The sequence below is a fragment of the Canis lupus genome, chromosome 26 (assembly GCF_003254725.2).
Source record: "Canis lupus dingo isolate Sandy chromosome 26, ASM325472v2, whole genome shotgun sequence".
NCBI classification, from domain to species: Eukaryota; Metazoa; Chordata; class Mammalia; order Carnivora; family Canidae; genus Canis; species Canis lupus.
Window position 1 is genome coordinate 29,387,056 of NC_064268.1, and position 16,009 is coordinate 29,403,064.

At 48.9% G+C, this 16,009-nt stretch overlaps 1 protein-coding gene across 13 annotated transcripts in view; it reads left to right on the forward strand.

Annotated features, from left to right (window-relative positions):
• Positions 1-15,880, forward strand: part of DGCR2 (DiGeorge syndrome critical region gene 2) — a 98,019-nt gene extending 82,139 nt beyond the window's left edge. For all 13 annotated transcript variants that reach the window (XM_025474872.3, XM_049101889.1, XM_025474880.3 and 10 more), the window contains 4 exons: positions 4,392-4,595; positions 10,094-10,246; positions 11,220-11,456; positions 12,964-15,880. In XM_025474872.3, the coding sequence (XP_025330657.1) occupies positions 4,392-4,595; positions 10,094-10,246; positions 11,220-11,456; positions 12,964-13,214 (845 nt within the window). In that variant the 3' untranslated portion in view covers positions 13,215-15,880. The remainder of the gene's footprint in view (positions 1-4,391; positions 4,596-10,093; positions 10,247-11,219; positions 11,457-12,963) is intronic.
• Positions 15,881-16,009: the final 129 nt, after the last annotated feature.

The following is a 16,009-nucleotide window of genomic DNA, read 5'->3' on the forward strand; positions in this document are numbered from 1 at the left end:
TTTTTGAAAGGCATAATTGATTTATATTTTTAAATCTAAAGATAGTCAATGTCTCTAACTTCCTACTGTGTTCCTACAAAGACCCTATATTGAGAGGTCAGCACTAAGATCCAAATTAGAAATTTTTGGAATTTGCTGCTCAGTAAGTAAGCTTTTTTCTCCATAATGGAGTCCATAATTTCCAGTGGGCCAGTGCCATTTTGTATTCACTGATTGAGTGAAGATCTAGACTGCAGAGAAGCCTAATTTCTACTCACTGTGCAAACCACCTTTTAAGAAGGCTTAAAAAGGGACATTGGGAGGATGGTTAAAACCAACTCTTATCTTTCTTACAATTCTGCAGAGCATATGCCCTGCGTCTGCAACTTGGGTATGCCTCCCCTTCCTTAGATGATGAATTCATGAGGGACTTCACAGGCTGCTGAGGACAAGTGCACTCTTGAATGAATATCAGTCAAAAAGACATTGTCACCTGGAACTGGAAAGTAGAGTTATTTTTGTTTTTTCCCCAATGGTAGCCATTTCAGTTCAAAAGCTCAATTCTTGGAAGGGCCACTTTTTGACACTGGAGAAGACACATGTCCCTGTGCACCTGAAAATAAAAAGTTTTAAAATAAAAGGCACCAAAAGCTCTATATTGCTTTAGCTCCAGTTGTTCCCCAGCTTCTGACTTATATTTGTCCATTATTTTAGTTTTACTTTGTGTTTACACTTCTTGAAATTAGAATCACTTGTTTTATGAAGTCAGCATTTAGGCACCTTTCCTCAGGTGTTCATCATTGTCTTTATTATTTCTTCCTATATCCCACTTCTTCTCTCTGGGTTCAGCTTTTTATTTCTCAAATACAGCCTTCAGGAGCTCTTTGAGATGAGGTTGTGTTGTTAGTACTACACCCTTTCACTCCCTGGATGAAAAGTCTGTATTTTTTTAACCCTGAATGTTAGTTTAGATGGGTATAGATTTGTTGATTAACAGTTACTTTTTCTCAAGACTTTGAAGGTGCTATTTTATTGTTTCTGCCTGTTCCTTGCTCTGAACTGTCATATACCTTTTCTTCGTTTGTTTGATGTATTACAAATTCAAAAACTTTTTATCATCCTGGTCCATCCACGAACAGGCTGTGAGCACCCCGTCCAGGTAGCCAGGTGCCCCAAGTATGATAAGGTTGGCCTCTGCCATAAGTTCCCCTTCTTGTCCTCCCATGACTGTGACCTAATAATGATCAAGTCAAGTATTCCAGTGAGATTTCTTCATGCCTTTGGTTGTGTACTCCATTCTGACTCCCTACAAAGCACTTGCTGTGGGGTCCTTGCTCCTTCTCTGCTCCCTGCCCACTTGGTTGAGTGTTCTTCCTGTGTGATCCTTCCTAGTGTGCAGTGACTCTGTTGGTCCAGGGCCTATGAATATAATATACTTTGTTTTCCCGTACCTCCTTTATGCCTCTCTTGTGGCCACACCGGACTGACCATCGCCTAAAAGAACATAGAACAGTAGGTAATAGTCATCTCTTGTTGCTTTTGAGAGTTTCTCTTTGTTGATACACTGGGGTTTTATCACATTGTGTCTAATTATTGATTTATTTTTATTGGTCCTTTTAGGACCCTTGGGATTTATGTGTTTTATTAATTATGGGAAGGTCTCAGCTATCATCTCTTTATTTTAACAGCTTTATTGAGATATAATTCACATACTTTTCCATTCACCCATGTAAACTGTATCATTCAATGCTTTTTAGTATATTCACAGGTAAGTGCCACTATTACTACTAATTCCATGTATATAAACATATACATTTTATTCAGATTAGCATCAGATTGATACTAGGTTCATTTCAGTGATATGTGGAAGTTACCTCTTAAAACTGTATTTCTTTTCTTTCTTTCTGTGGTATTATTATACACACTAGGTCTGTTAGTGCTGTAAACTACCAATACATTGTTGTTAAGTACCATCTCCAGTCATTTCCTTAGCCTAAAACAGCTTTTATTCCACATATCTCCTTTGGGCTTACTAGCAAAAAAAAATACATTTCTATATGTTAGAGGTCTGATACTATGTTATAAACACATTATTTTTTTTAAGTTTTTATTTATTCATGAGAGACAGAGAGAGAGAGCGAGAGAGGCAGAGACCTAGGCAGAGGGAGAAGCAAGCTCCATGCAGGAAGCCCTATGTGGGACTCAATCCTGGGATCTTGAGATCATGCCCTGAGCCAAAGGCAGATGCTCAACTGCTGAGCCACCCAGGCATCTCTAAACACAGTATTTTATACAGTTGCCTTTTTAATCATTAAGAGGAAAAAAATACTCATTTATATTGTTTTTCGTAATTACACAATTATCTATTCTAGTGCTTTTTTTTTTTTTTTGTATGGATTCAAATTTCTCTCTGAGGGTCACTTGCTTTTAACTTTAAGAACTTCCGGGCATCCCTGGGTGGCTCAGCGGTTTAGCACCTGCCTTTGGCCCAGGGCACGATCCTGGAGTCCTGGGATCGAATCCCACGTCGGGCTCCCAACATGGAGCCTGCTTCTCCCTCTGCCTATGTGTCTGCCTCCCTCTCTCTATCTCTGTGTCTATCATGAATAAATAAAATCTTAAAAAAAAAAAACTTTAAGAACTTCCTTTAGGGTGGGGTGCCTGGGTGGTTCAGTTGGTTATGCATCTGACCCTTGATGTCAACTTAGGTCATGATTTCAGGGTTGTGAGTTAGAGCCCCGTGTTGGGCCCTGCATCAAGCTCCACACTGGGCACGGAGTGTGCTTAGGATTCTCCCTTCCTCTCTCTGCCCCTCCTCCCTCCCTATGGGCACTTTCTCTCAAAAAAAAAAAAAAAAAAATTTCCTTTGGGATAAAAAGAATTTCCTTTGGTATTTCTTTGTTTTTTTTTTTTTTCTTAAAGATTTTATTTATTAATTAATAAATAAATAGATCCCAGGTCTCCAGGATCACGCCCTGGGCCAAAGGCAGGTGCTCCACCGCTGAGCCACCCAGGCATCCTTCCTTTGGTATTTCTTAAAAGGCAATAAGTAAGAGCAGTAAATTCTCTCAGGTCTTGTCTGTCTGGGGAAAGTCTTTATTTTGCCTTTAAGTCTTGAAAGCTAGGTTTACTGGATATAGGAATCTTGGTTGACAGGGGTTTTTTTGAGCACCTTGAGTATGTTATCAAGACATACAGAGGCCTTCTCACCTCTGTTCTTTCTGCTAAGAAGTCAGCTATAAGTCTTGTGGGGGTTCTTTTAATAGGTAACAAGTCATTTCTGGCTCACTGTTTTTAAGGCTTTCACTTTTTCTTTGACTTTAGCACTTTTACTATGATGTATGTGTCTGACATGTTTAGGCTCTTCACATTTATCCAACTTGTAATTTGTTGTGATTTCTACATTTAAAGGTTTTGTTTTTCTGTGAATTTAGGAAGTTTTCAGCCATTATTTCTTCAGATACTTTTTTCTGCTCCTTCTACTCTCTTCTCCTTTTGGTACGTCCATTTCATGTATAATGGTACACTTGATGGTATCCCATGTTTCTCTGAGGGCTGCTCATTTCTTCATTCCTTTTCTTTCTGTTCTAACAGAGAATAATTCTATGTGTTTCTTGCCCTGCAAATTCTTGACCACATGAGTTATGTAGATTTAACTCCAGTCTTAAGTGAGGCACAGACCCGTGGTTGTGGGATTTCTGATGAATTTTTTTAGACATCCCTACTCCATTTGAAAAGTGAAACAAACTTCTTCTCATTTCCCTTTGCCTTCAACTGAGCATGTGTCTTTTGGAGAGCTGCCCCTGCCTCATCCCTCCTCCCTTCTTCCAGGCTTCTGTTGTGTCTGGGGCTGGCTTAGGGCTTTGAGTTTTCAGCTCCCTCTTGTCTCTGGCCTTGGCCATTTCTCTTCCTCTAGCCCTAAGTCAGCTCTGCACAGTTTACCATGTGTGTCGAGACTAGTGGACTGTTTTTACAAATAGAACCAGCAGCTTCTTGGGAGAATCATTGGAGACACATTCTCAAATATGTCATAAAATGATTAATATGTATTGCAGCTCCATCTTAAAATTGAAGAAATCTTTAAGTACACTGCTTAGGCAGACACTTGAAAGCAAACATTTCTCCACGGGCTTTCCCCTGGAATCTAGTACTTTTCTCTCTGCTAGTTGTCTGGGCTCCTGGCTAGGTGTGCCCTGACCAAGTGTGCTTTGCCCTAACAGTGAGCTGTAGTGACCTCTCTCAGACAGTCACTCCCTGTGGACCAGGCTCATATACTCCAGCACTGGAAGGGCTTTCAGATTGATCTTGCTAACTCCTCTGTTGTCACGTCTGCCACCTAGACCCAGGTGGAGAAAGTCAGAGCTCCTTCTGCTGATATTGCATACATATATGCATATTTGTGCTTATTTCAGGTCAAACATGCGTTGACATCAAGGACAATGTGGTGGATGAAGGGTTCTACTTCACCCCCAAGGGAGACGATCCGTGCCTGAGCTGCACCTGCCATGGTGGGGAGCCCGAGATGTGTGTGGCTGCCCTCTGTGAGAGGCCCCAGGGCTGCCAGCAGTACCGCAAGGACCCCAAGGAATGCTGCAAGTTCATGTGCCTGGACCCAGGTGAGATTGATGGTGGGTCATGAGTCACCCACCCTGTTCTGACCTGGAGCCCAGATATCCCTTTGCTTTCTCAGTGGTGGGGACATATGAGGGCTCATGGTACATGGCATAGCAACAGTGGCAGTTTGTTCACAGAGCTGTCTTGTCAGCTTTGATGGCCCAGTAGTCTTGGGGGCATGTGTGTGTCATATGACCCAGCCTTCTCTAACTGCCACCTTATAGGTTGGCTTGTGTCAGCTCAGGGAGGTAACAAGTATCATACACCAGTGAACTTGAAGTTTAATGTGGGTGTCTGTTAGTGAATCCACTAAAACTGGTGGCTTCGAACCTGATCTTTCTCCTCTCAAGACTTATATCCCCATTTGAGCTCTTCTCTGAGTTTGGTGATGTGGAGAGTAATGACATTTTTTATTGCTTATAGTCGTTGATTTTTACTAATAAAATCTTTCAGAAAAAGATTAAATATTACCCGATTAAATATTACCCTCATTTCTGAGAAAAAAAAATTCCTTTCTACCAGGTGATGCTTTATGGTTAGACACTGCACAGACATGTGGTCTCTAGATAGCCCTCTTTTCCTTTACAAAAAAAAACAAAAACAAAAAAAAAACCAGGTAACAATCTGGTCTATAGGACCATTAGTCTACATCACATTCCCTACAGCATACTGAATTGTTCTTCACACCAGTATAGTTGGCATCTCTGTGAATTCATGATCACAGGAGAAATGTAAATCAAAAACATGAATTTGTTTTTATCTTGACAGTGTGAGAAAGACATGGACAGGGACTTGTGGAAGTCCCTAAGCTCATGCACCCTGTAGAAGAGCAGCTCAGACAGGGCATAGTGACCATCCCCATCCTCCAGGGCCCCTGTGGAGGAGAAACTGTTTTGCCTAGTGCTGGTGGGACAGGAGCTGGAACTGGTTGGTGTCTGAGGGCCACAACAGCTAGAGCTCTCGTCAAGTAGGGAGTAGTCAGTGCCCCTGCATGCCAGGAGGGCCTAGGGAGAGGTCAAAGCAGTATCAGGGTGTCTGAAGTTTGGCTGAATCAGGCACTCTGGCACATGTCCCACATGTACAATCGGCTGTGGAGAGTAGAGGAGCCTACCAGGGAGCGTGGAGCTTGGGCCTCCTTGTCTTACAGAGTAGATTGTATCTGCTTGTATAAGGTGCATTCATGTATTCTGGCAAGTACTGACTGGATGCTTACCAGGTCTCCTGTGTCCTGGCCACATCACTCTCAACCTCCAGCTCCTTACCTTCCACAGGAGTCAAACTCTGGCTTCCATAAGCACATCGCCTGGATTTCTCATTGCATTTCTTAGGAGTCTGCCAGTATTGCCTTACCTCTCCATTCAGGCTTTGTAAGAATGATCAGAACTATATAAGGCCTGTAGAGCCTGCCCAGCCCTGAGGACTTCTTCACAGAACAGGGCTCTCAGGGCATCTGCATGAGACCACATCTAGTACAGGCCGTTTTTCTGAGCAACTTATCCAGGGAGTCTCCTGGTCTCTTTTTCAGCCTTACTTTTGCAGGTCCTCACTGCTTCCCAGGCTGAGCATTTTCTCCTAGGAAGTGTCTTTATTCCAACAAGGAAAGAGACACTGCCACCCAAACTGGGGACATTGGGAAAGTATCCCCTTTAACAAGACAGAATGTCTGCTCTCACCATTCTATTCAAGGTTGTATAGAAGGAAAAGGGCAATGCCAGAAAATGAAAATGTATCCAGACCAGAAAGGGAAAATGAAATCATCTTTTTTTTTTTTTTTTTTGAAATCATCTTTTTTTAGTAGATGACATGATTATCTGCATAGAAAATCCCAGAGGATCTACAGGAAAGTTACTAACACTAATAGGTATGTTTAGCAAGGTCTCCACGTACAAGGTCAATATATTAAAGCTCTATTGTTTTTATATATATGCTACTTGTGAACAGTTGGAAATTGAAATTTCTAAGAAAAGTACCATTTACAATAGCACCAAAAACATGAAACTACTAAGTTATAAGCTTTACAAATATGTGCACAAGCTGTGTACTGCAAACCATAAAATACTTATGAAAGAAATAAAAAAATGTAAATAAAAGAAGAGGTATACCATGTTCATGGATTATAAGATTCAGTATCACTAGGCAGTTAATATCCTCAAATTATCTGTGAATATAATTCTGTCCCAACCCAAATTTCAGCAAACTACTTTTACAGACATTGACAAGCTGATTCTAAAATTTATGTAGAGGGGTGCCCTAGCTGGCTCAGTCCGTGGACACATGACTCTTGAGTTCAAGTTCAAGTCCACGTTGGGTATAGAGATTACTTAAAAATTAAAAAAAAAAAAAAAAACACAACTTTAAATAAAACTTAAGTAGAAAGGCAAAGGAATTAGAATAGCTAAAACAGTTTTTGAAAAGAACAAAGTTGGAGGATTGATGATACCAGATTTAAAACTTACTGTACAGTCATAGTAATCAAAACAGTATGGTATCATCAAAAGAAGAGACACCTAGATGAGTGGAACAGAATAGTCTAGAAATAGTCCCACACTTACATGGTCAACTAATATTTCACAACAGTACAAAGGCAATTAAATGAAGAAAGGATAGTCTTTTAACAAATAGTGTTGAAACAATTGGACATCCATATGCAAAAACACACACACACACACCTTTAACTATACATTCTACTCTGTATAAAAGTTAACCCAAAATGGTCTTAGACCTAACTATACAACCACACATTGTAATATTTCTAGAGGAAAATGTATGCTCTAAGAAAGTAAAGTCTGTTAAAGGAAAATAGAAAACATAGAAAAATCTTTGTGACCTAGGGATAGGCAACATTTATAGCTGACATCAAAACCATGATCCAAAAAAGAAAAATTGATAAATTGCACTTCATCAAAATTAAAAACTTCTGCCTTGGGCAGCCCGGGTGGCTCAGCGGTTTAGCACCGCCTTTGGACCAGGGCGTGATCCTGGGGTCCCGGGATTGAGTCCCGCGTCAGGTTCCCTGCGTGGAGCCTGCTTCTCCCTCTGCTTGTGTCTCTGCCTCTCTCTCTGTCTCTGTGTCTCTCATGAATAAATAAAATCCTTTAAAAAAGTAAAATAAAAAACTTCTGCCTTTTGAAAGTTGTTTAAGAGAATGAAAAGATGAGCCACCATCAAAGAAAAAATATTTGCAAAACACAAATCAGAGGTCTTGTGTTCAGAGTATATAAAGACTCTAAAAAGTCAACAATAAGAAAATAAACCACCCTATTAAGAAGTGGGGAAAAGATTTAAAATGAGACTTCACCAAAGAAGGTACATGATGGCAGCCAAGCAGCTGAAAAGATGCTCAACACTGGTCATTTAGGGGAACAGATTGAATGCACGTGGGGTACCATACCTAATTAAAGACTAAAATAACAATTGCCAACACTGAGCAGCGACCTGGGCACAGAGCAACTGCCCTTCTCAGAGTGCTCTCTCCTCCCATCCTGTGCTGCTGCCCTGGGGTCATAGGATCATGAAGCTCCAAGAGGTGAGATGGGGTACCCAACTGTGTAGCTGCCAGGAACAGAGCCTATGTTAGAGTCCAGGGCATTGCCCTCCAGTTCCTGCTGAGCTTCTGCTTCACCTGCTGTCTCTGATGGAAATTTCAAACTATTAAGCACATAACCAAACTCAGTGAAGTGGTGAGCTTGTCATCACTGGAGTTCTTCATGCACAGGCTGGACAGCCATGTAGAAAGGACTTGGGATGGCTCAGGCATTCAGACCGAGGGTCAGGCCAGGTGGACTTCAGGGCACTTTCAGTTCCAAGAGCATCAACCACAGCAGGACATGTCCTCTGGGGCCCAGGTGCTGGCTGGGCACCAGTAGCATGGAAGACAGAAGACAACCCCACTCATGGTGTTGTCCAGAGCCCCATAAAGAGACCAGTCTTGGCATGAGTCCCAGGGATCCAAAAGTTGCCTTCCGGCTCCTAGGACAGTGCTGTCTTCTTTGTGTCTGAGTGTAAATGGCTTTCTTCTAGGAGTTGCTTCCTCCCTCATAATCACCATGGAGGGATGGTCAGGGACCTTGACTGTGTCCTTGGTTTTTTTTTTTTTTTTTTTTTTTTTTCCCTTGGGTTTATTTTAGAAGTGATTAGTAAGAGTCATTGCAAAGGGGCTGCTGCTTTAGGTGCCCCCTTGGGATCTCTGAGCTGGCCACCAATTAACAGACATATCAGCAGCCTCCTGAGTTGACAGACTTCCTCCCACAAAGACAGAATGTTCCTCTGAGACTGGACTAGGATCAGAGGCACCAAAAAAGCAACTAATTGGTGAGAGGATGTCTTTTCCACATATTTTCATCCCAAGCGTTGTCAGCAATAAGTGCAGCTTTGAGGGAAGCTTCCTGGCCCTGTGGGAAGAGGGCAAGCGCGAACTCAGACCATCTGCATTGGTATGGAGCACACTGGGCCAGCAGAAGCAGAAGGGCCCTGGGAGCCTGGCCTCTCACATGGAACCCATGTTGGCCATGAAGTGTCTCCTTGGGGCTGGTGGTTGGGGACCCGCCCACATGGCTGTCACAGTGTTGAGATTTGACAGTGCTTGGCCCTTCTACCCACATGGAGTCCTGCTTCCAGTAGCTACAGGTCAGTCCCTCCATTGAAGCCTCCATGGCATTCCCACTGGTTTCATGGAGGCAGGTATTCCTGGGACCAGTTCATGGTTCTGTTATTCTGTGACTTGGTGCGAGTGGCCCATCTCATCTAGATGAGAGCCCCTGGAGATGTCTCCTACACTGTAGGCATTCCTCCAGTGCAGTTCTCTTCCCTCACACCTCATCCCATGATCATCATGTGTGCCCCACCCACAGCACCTCCACAGCAAGCACCAAACGAGCACTGGTGGGCACCAGAGCAAGGCAGGGTGTTTCCATGTTGGCAGTGTCAACATTTGGGGCTGAGCACTGTGGTGAGGGCCTTCTTATGCTCAACAGGATGTGGAGCAGTATCCCTAGCCTCTATGCACTAGATGCCAGTAATGCCTCTACCCCCTGAGTGGTTAATGATGACCAAAAATGTCTCCAGACATTGCCCAATGTTCCCTGGGAATTAGAGCCGCCCAGGTGAGCAACCCTGGTCTAGGGTCTGGAGCTTGGTCACATGTGCCTGATTTTGTACTGTGTTGGTTGGGGGCATAGAGGCCCGTAACAGAGCACCCTCTAGCTTTTTAGGCAGAAGGGACTCATCGCATGGAACTTAGGAGTGCTTGGCTGGAAGGTAAAATATTTATCCTGGCCCATGATTTGCTTCTCTCCTTTGGTAATATCCCAGTATTCTTGACCTTGAGCTGTTTGATTTCTGCCATCTCTTCTAAGACCATCAAGTGCAGGGAATCAGGAAGCAAGTTGTTTTGTGTACATATCTGCCTGGTGGTGAAGGGCCATGGCCTTTCCGTAGCACTAAGCCCCTGGGGGGGTCAGACTCTTCTTTTCTGTGAACAGCCATTTTCTTCTTTGAACAGATGGCAACAGCCTGTTTGACTCCATGGCCAGTGGGATGCGTCTGATCGTTAGCTGCATCTCCTCCTTCCTCATCCTGTCGCTGCTCCTTTTCATGGTCCACCGGCTTCGCCAGAGGCGACGGGAGCGCATTGAGTCACTGATTGGAGCCAACTGTGAGTGTGCCTGGCCCTGCCTGTGCAGCCACTGTCAGGGCCCCACCCTAGGCTGTGTCCCCTTTATGGTGGGAAGCACAGAAAGCAGGAAGGGGCAAGGAAGAAGGAGAGGATGTTGACAAGGGTGCCCTGGTGTGTCCCTGTCCCACCTACTCACCTGCTCCTGGGCTGAGTGCACACCTGGGGAACTGGAGGAACTGTCCTTAGGACCTGAAATCAGGCTCCGGACATGTGGACGGAAGGACGCATCTTCAGTGCCAGCTGCCCCCGGGCTCCCTGGCATTCCAGGCCTGGAAGCACGACCCTCGGCAGCCGCCATGTGTTCAGATGGGTGATCACCTCTTACCTTTTCCAGTAGCCTGGACTGTCAGTGGGCCACCGGCCAGGGGTAGGGGGTCAGAGCAGCAGACACTCGAAACTTAGGCAGCTGAGGGTGTGACTCGCCCTCCTCAGCTCGAGTTCTCTGCAGTCAGTGGCCTGTGCCCTTAGTAGAGCTTCTGGAATCGTCCCTTGTCCCAGTGAGCAAGCCAGGCTCCCCAGTCCGTGTGTGGACCAGTGGGATGGATGCAGACCCTGGGGGCTCGAGGTCTGAATCAAGGTGGCGGGAATGCTGAGGGACGCAATTGCACTGGCAGCACTGAACCGGCACGGTCCTTCCCCAGACCCTCTCTCCATGCCAGCTACAAAGACCCTCAAGCTGGAGGAGGGCTGTGGTGACGGCGGGGCAGCAGAAGGGGCAGGACGGAGTGACAGGTCACATGTGGGTGAGGGGCAGGGCCGCACTGAAGGGGGTCCAGGTGAGAGATTCAGGGCTTTCATGTGGGCAGCTGGGCACACAAGTGTGACAGGAAGCCTGATGCCCTGGGCCTGGGGGGTGGCAGGGCCAGCCCCAGGAGAGGGTGGCTGACTTGGGGGCTGAGCCGTGTATGTCTTTGAGCGACTCGGTTGTTTGTTTCTCCCTGCGGTTGCCCAGTGCACCACTTCAACCTTGGCCGGAGGATCCCTGGCTTTGATTATGGCCCAGACGGGTTCGGCACTGGCCTCACTCCACTACACCTTTCTGACGACGGGGAGGGCGGCACGTTCCACTTCCATGACCCTCCGCCTCCCTACACCGCATACAAGTACCCAGACATCGACCAGCCTGATGATCCTCCGCCGCCCTATGAGGCCTCCATCAACCCTGACAGCGTGTTCTACGACCCCGCAGGTGCTTCCCCCCACCCCCAGGGACAGGGAGTAGCACGTCACTCACTGTCCACCATGGGTAGCCAGAGACCTGGTGGCCCCCCTCCCCAATCCACAAGACCCTCAGCCTCCACTTTTTCCTGGCCTTCCGCTTTCCCTTTGGTTTTCCCTTTAAAGTGGAAGGAACCACCATCTGTGGTGGTGCAGATGAAGAGCAGGAGGGCAGATGAAGAGCAGGCGGGCTCTTGCCAGGGCTGCACGTGCCAATGACTGTTGGCGGTGGTCCGGTGAACACCTGCTAGCAAGGGGCCCTTGAGGCACACTCAGCTGGGCTCTGCAGAGAGCTGGGGAGCCAGGTGCTGGTGGTTGTGGGTACAGGGCTAGCCCAGAGGTGCAGGGGCCCGCCCTGAGCCCGCTGCTTGGCTGTAAAGACACGTATGTGTGGTAAGCTGAAGAGACACCATCATGACATTCCCTCATGTCCGGAAGCAGTTCTGTGAAGTGGGAAGAAGGCCCTGTGACACTGGCCTGATTAATCTTTTGTCCATCTGATACTGGAAAGTCATTCCTTGCAGGGCTGTGGAGCACAGAGGGAATGCCAGGTTCCCCACCCATTGCCTGGCTTGTCCTTTTCCCTGTGTGCAGCTCAGGTGTCTCATCCCATTTGCCTGTGTGTGAACACCCTCTTAACACACACAGCCCCCTGCGGTACGACAGTGGCAGTGCCCTACTCCCAGGTGGCCGACTCCTCGCGCACCCACATGCCACAGCAGAACCAGTGTCCTGGGGCCTGTTTGTTCACAAGTCCTGCTTCTCTGTGGTCTGTAGGCAAGACCTGGATTGGTCCGATTATCCCAATCTGCTGTCAAGTGGGTCAGGGTAGAACAGGCTTCCTGCCAGGGACCCTGCTGGGGGGCAGCAGGTCCCAGATGCCTGCATGGAGCAGGTTGTCAGAGCAGATGCTCCCCGGGGCAGGGTACCGGGACTCGGAGGCTGGGGAAGCCGCCAGGCGAAGGTGCGCACCGGGCCCCCATGGCCCGAGCCTTCCGAGGCCAGAGTGACGGAGCAGGCATGCTGAAGGCACTGGGCTGCCACAAAGCTTCCCTCAAAGTGAAGATTTCTGCACATCTCCGTGAGGTTTGCAGAGCTGTGTGCTCGGGGCCTGCCTCCTGCATTCCCATTCACATATTCCAGCCACAGCCTGTCCTTGGCCAGCCCGGAGCTCCCTCCTGTCACAGGAGCCCTGCTTTGACTCCCCTCAAGTCAGAAAGAATTTTCCCCCTCCCCTGACTTTGTTTGGCTGACCGTCAAAGCCTGTCCCCGCCGTCACACAGCATGGCTTGCTTGTGGCTGTACCATGGCACCTTGCACCTTGCCAGGTACAAAGGTGAGGGGTGAGCACACTGCCCCCCCACTCACACCTTGGTGGGAACATTCAGACAGCAGGAGCGTTCCCTGGTTCTGTCTAGCTCCACTCCTCCCCTGTGCCAGACCCACCATCCTGCTGACCCCCTTCTGTCTCCCTGCAGACGATGATGCCTTTGAGCCAGCAGACGCCAGGCCGCCAACCCCGGGGGATGGTGGCGGTGAAGGTGCGTCTCCCCGGCGCCTGGAGCACCCTCTGCCTGCCGCAGAGGCCTCTCTGGCAGATCTGGAAGACTCTGCCGACAGCAGCAGTGCCCTGCTTGTGCCCCCTGACCCTGGTCCAGGAGGCACCCCCACAGAGGCACTGCCAGGGGGCGGCCGCCACAGCCGCAGTTCCCTCAGTACCGTGGTGTAGAGGACGGCCCAGCCCACGGCCCCGACGGCCAGAGAGCACCTGTTTGCTGTCGAGAAACATTGATCCCCGTGGGAGACTCACAGGGCCCGAGTGAGCCTGGACCCAGCTGCACTGCCCGTGTGCACGTGCACAGACCCCACTGACCTCCCGAGGGAGCAGACACTGGGCACCGGGTCTCGAGGGCTCCAAGAACATGCACAGCTTTGGGTCCCTGACTTTTTCTTTTCAAGTGGCAGAAGAATGATGAAGTTAGTTCAGACCACACGTTTCAGAAGTAGGGAACAAAGAAGGCACCGGGGGTGTGGGCAGAGGCCAGACCACACCTGGCTTTGGGCAGGGGAGCCTGCCAAACCGCCTCTGAGCCTGGGGGCCACCAGGGGGCAGGAGGGGTGTTTCCAGGCATGGCTATGTTTGTGGACTGTCAGTATTGTCTGGGCACTTGGTCTGCCACAGGGTGAACAGCCTTGGGGGTTACTATAGCGACTGCTCCAAGGGTCCCCACCACCCCCTCCCCCCCAGCTGTGAACATCAAGGTGACCCTGCCCCAGGCTGGGGGCTGGCCTGGGCCTCTGGTGCCCGAGGCCCTGAGAGGGGGTCTTGGAAAGAGGTTGAACTCCTCACTCTGTCTTTCCAGCTGGGCTCTGTGAAGCCCAGTTCTGGGCCAGGAGGTCCTGGCCCCACCTTCTCATTTTTGTCCCCAGCATTGCTGTGCATGGCTCCCCCAGGAGGCAGCCCTGGAGTTGGGCCAAGGCCCTTCACGCATGAGTGTTCTGGCCCCAGATCCTCCATTGGGGGTTGGCCGGCTCCTATCTGCTACTCTCTGGAGCCCCCACTCCTATTGAATTTGCCCCTGGGCCTGGCCTGCCCCCCACCCCATCTTGTTTGTGCCATAAAGGGTTGTTTCTTTGGGGGAGGGGTGGCTGAAATTAATGCCCTGGGCTGTATCCATCTCCTGAAAGTCCACTTGCACACCACCACCACTGGAGCCAAGTGCCCAGTGGCCGCATGCCACCTTCCCGTGCTCCTCAGCAGCTTGGGGTGCTGGGTACCCTGCCCAGGGGCCTTTTGACCAAGGGACCCTGTTGCCTGCTCCTGGGCAGTGGTCATGTCTCCTGACACGGGGCTTTTAGCATTTCTGAGGTTTGGAGATTAAGCGGGTTCTGTGCGATTTTTAGCACATCCATATCTTTTCTACGTTGTATGTCTGGATCTTTTCTTTTTGTGTGTGCGTGTATGTCTGTGTGTGTGTGTGTGTGTGTGTGTGTGTGCATATGTGTCCAAGTTTTTGCAGGTGGCGGTACACCGGAACTCGGCATGGGGCCCCACTCTCCTCGGCCTGCTGTGACTTCGTGGGTGGCACTGAGGCATGGCCAGGTCTGCACCTCTGCCCCTTGGCTCCTGAGGATCCTGGAGCCCTGCTCCTGGTCCCCTTTGTAGCCTTTCCAGACCAGCGTGCAGTGACAGGAGGGTTGACTAGAAGTGAGTGCTGCTGTGGTGCTTTGTGGTGACAGACCTCGGTGGCACAGTGCAGTCCAGGCGCGTTCTCACACTCTCCCATTGGAAACCTGTTGGACTCTTCCAGTATGGAATGAGATTTTTGAGTTGCCCTACAGAACTGGCCAGAGGTATGAATTTTGAACTGCCTGTCCGGGCTCACAAGATCCAGAGTGCTGGAGGCAGGCCTCAGGCAAGCAGGCTATATGCCGAGGAAGCCTGAGCTCCCCTTGCCAAAGGGCTGATACTTCAAGAAAGGCGTCCTGGGTACATGTTTCCCACACTGGCTGCTGAAGACAAAGCAGGAAGGTTGTTGTGCCTCCAGCATGCTGGGCTCAAGGCAGCTGAGGTCTAGAGCAGCATTCACGGGTCTTACAGGAGCCAGGTGAGTGTCCTGAGCGTGTCTGCTTTGGAGTGACCACCCCGGCGGAGCCCATAGGGACTTGACCTCTATGGCTGAGAGTCCTTCACAACTCCCATGTGTCTGGCCCATGCCTCAGAACCATATATAGAGAGCAGGGGGGTTGGCACAAGATGCATGGGGACTGGGAAACCCTTTGGGGACGAAGGACTGCTGGGGCCAATCAGGCATGCAGGAGGCATTGAGCAGGGAGTGGCCTGAAAGGGTGGACCTGCTTCTGGACTGGCCAGGACTCTGTCCCGGCACCAGGGTACTCAGCCCACTGGTGTCCCTGGGCTGGGCAGAAGGCCTGCGTGCAGTGCTGCTCCAGACCCCTGCCCACTGTGTCTGCAAGAGTTGGTGCCCAGGAGTTGATCTCTGCTGGAGGGGAACAAGGGGGGCGCCAGTGTCTGTCTGGCTGTCCTCAGCCTCCTGTCCTGTTGCCACCCTTTGTAAGATCGGACTGCTCCATGGTCCAACAAAGAATCCAGAGGCCAACCCTAGCTACGACTCTTGTGCTCCTGTGAGAGACTGGGCCCCCAGAGGTACAGGTCAGGCTCTTGGGAGGAGCCTTCCCCCGCAGGACCCAACTTACCTGGTGGAGGAAGGAGTCAATACTGTACATTGTCTCAATGCCTGTTTTTTATGTTTTCCTTTCACTAAGGGTTTTTAGTTTGGGTTTATTTTTGGTTGGGTTGGCACTAATCCTTTTCTTAAGATGCTGTGAGAACCATTTCATTCAAATGCCAAATAAATTTGTGTTCTGGAAGAAGCGTGGTCAGTCTTTGGTATGACCCAAGTCGGGACAGAATGGCACAGTGGTGGGGATGGGCGGATGGAGGAGTTGGAGCATCTGTGCGGCCAGGCACAGGGCTCCAAGATGCTCTGTTCCCTCTGTCTG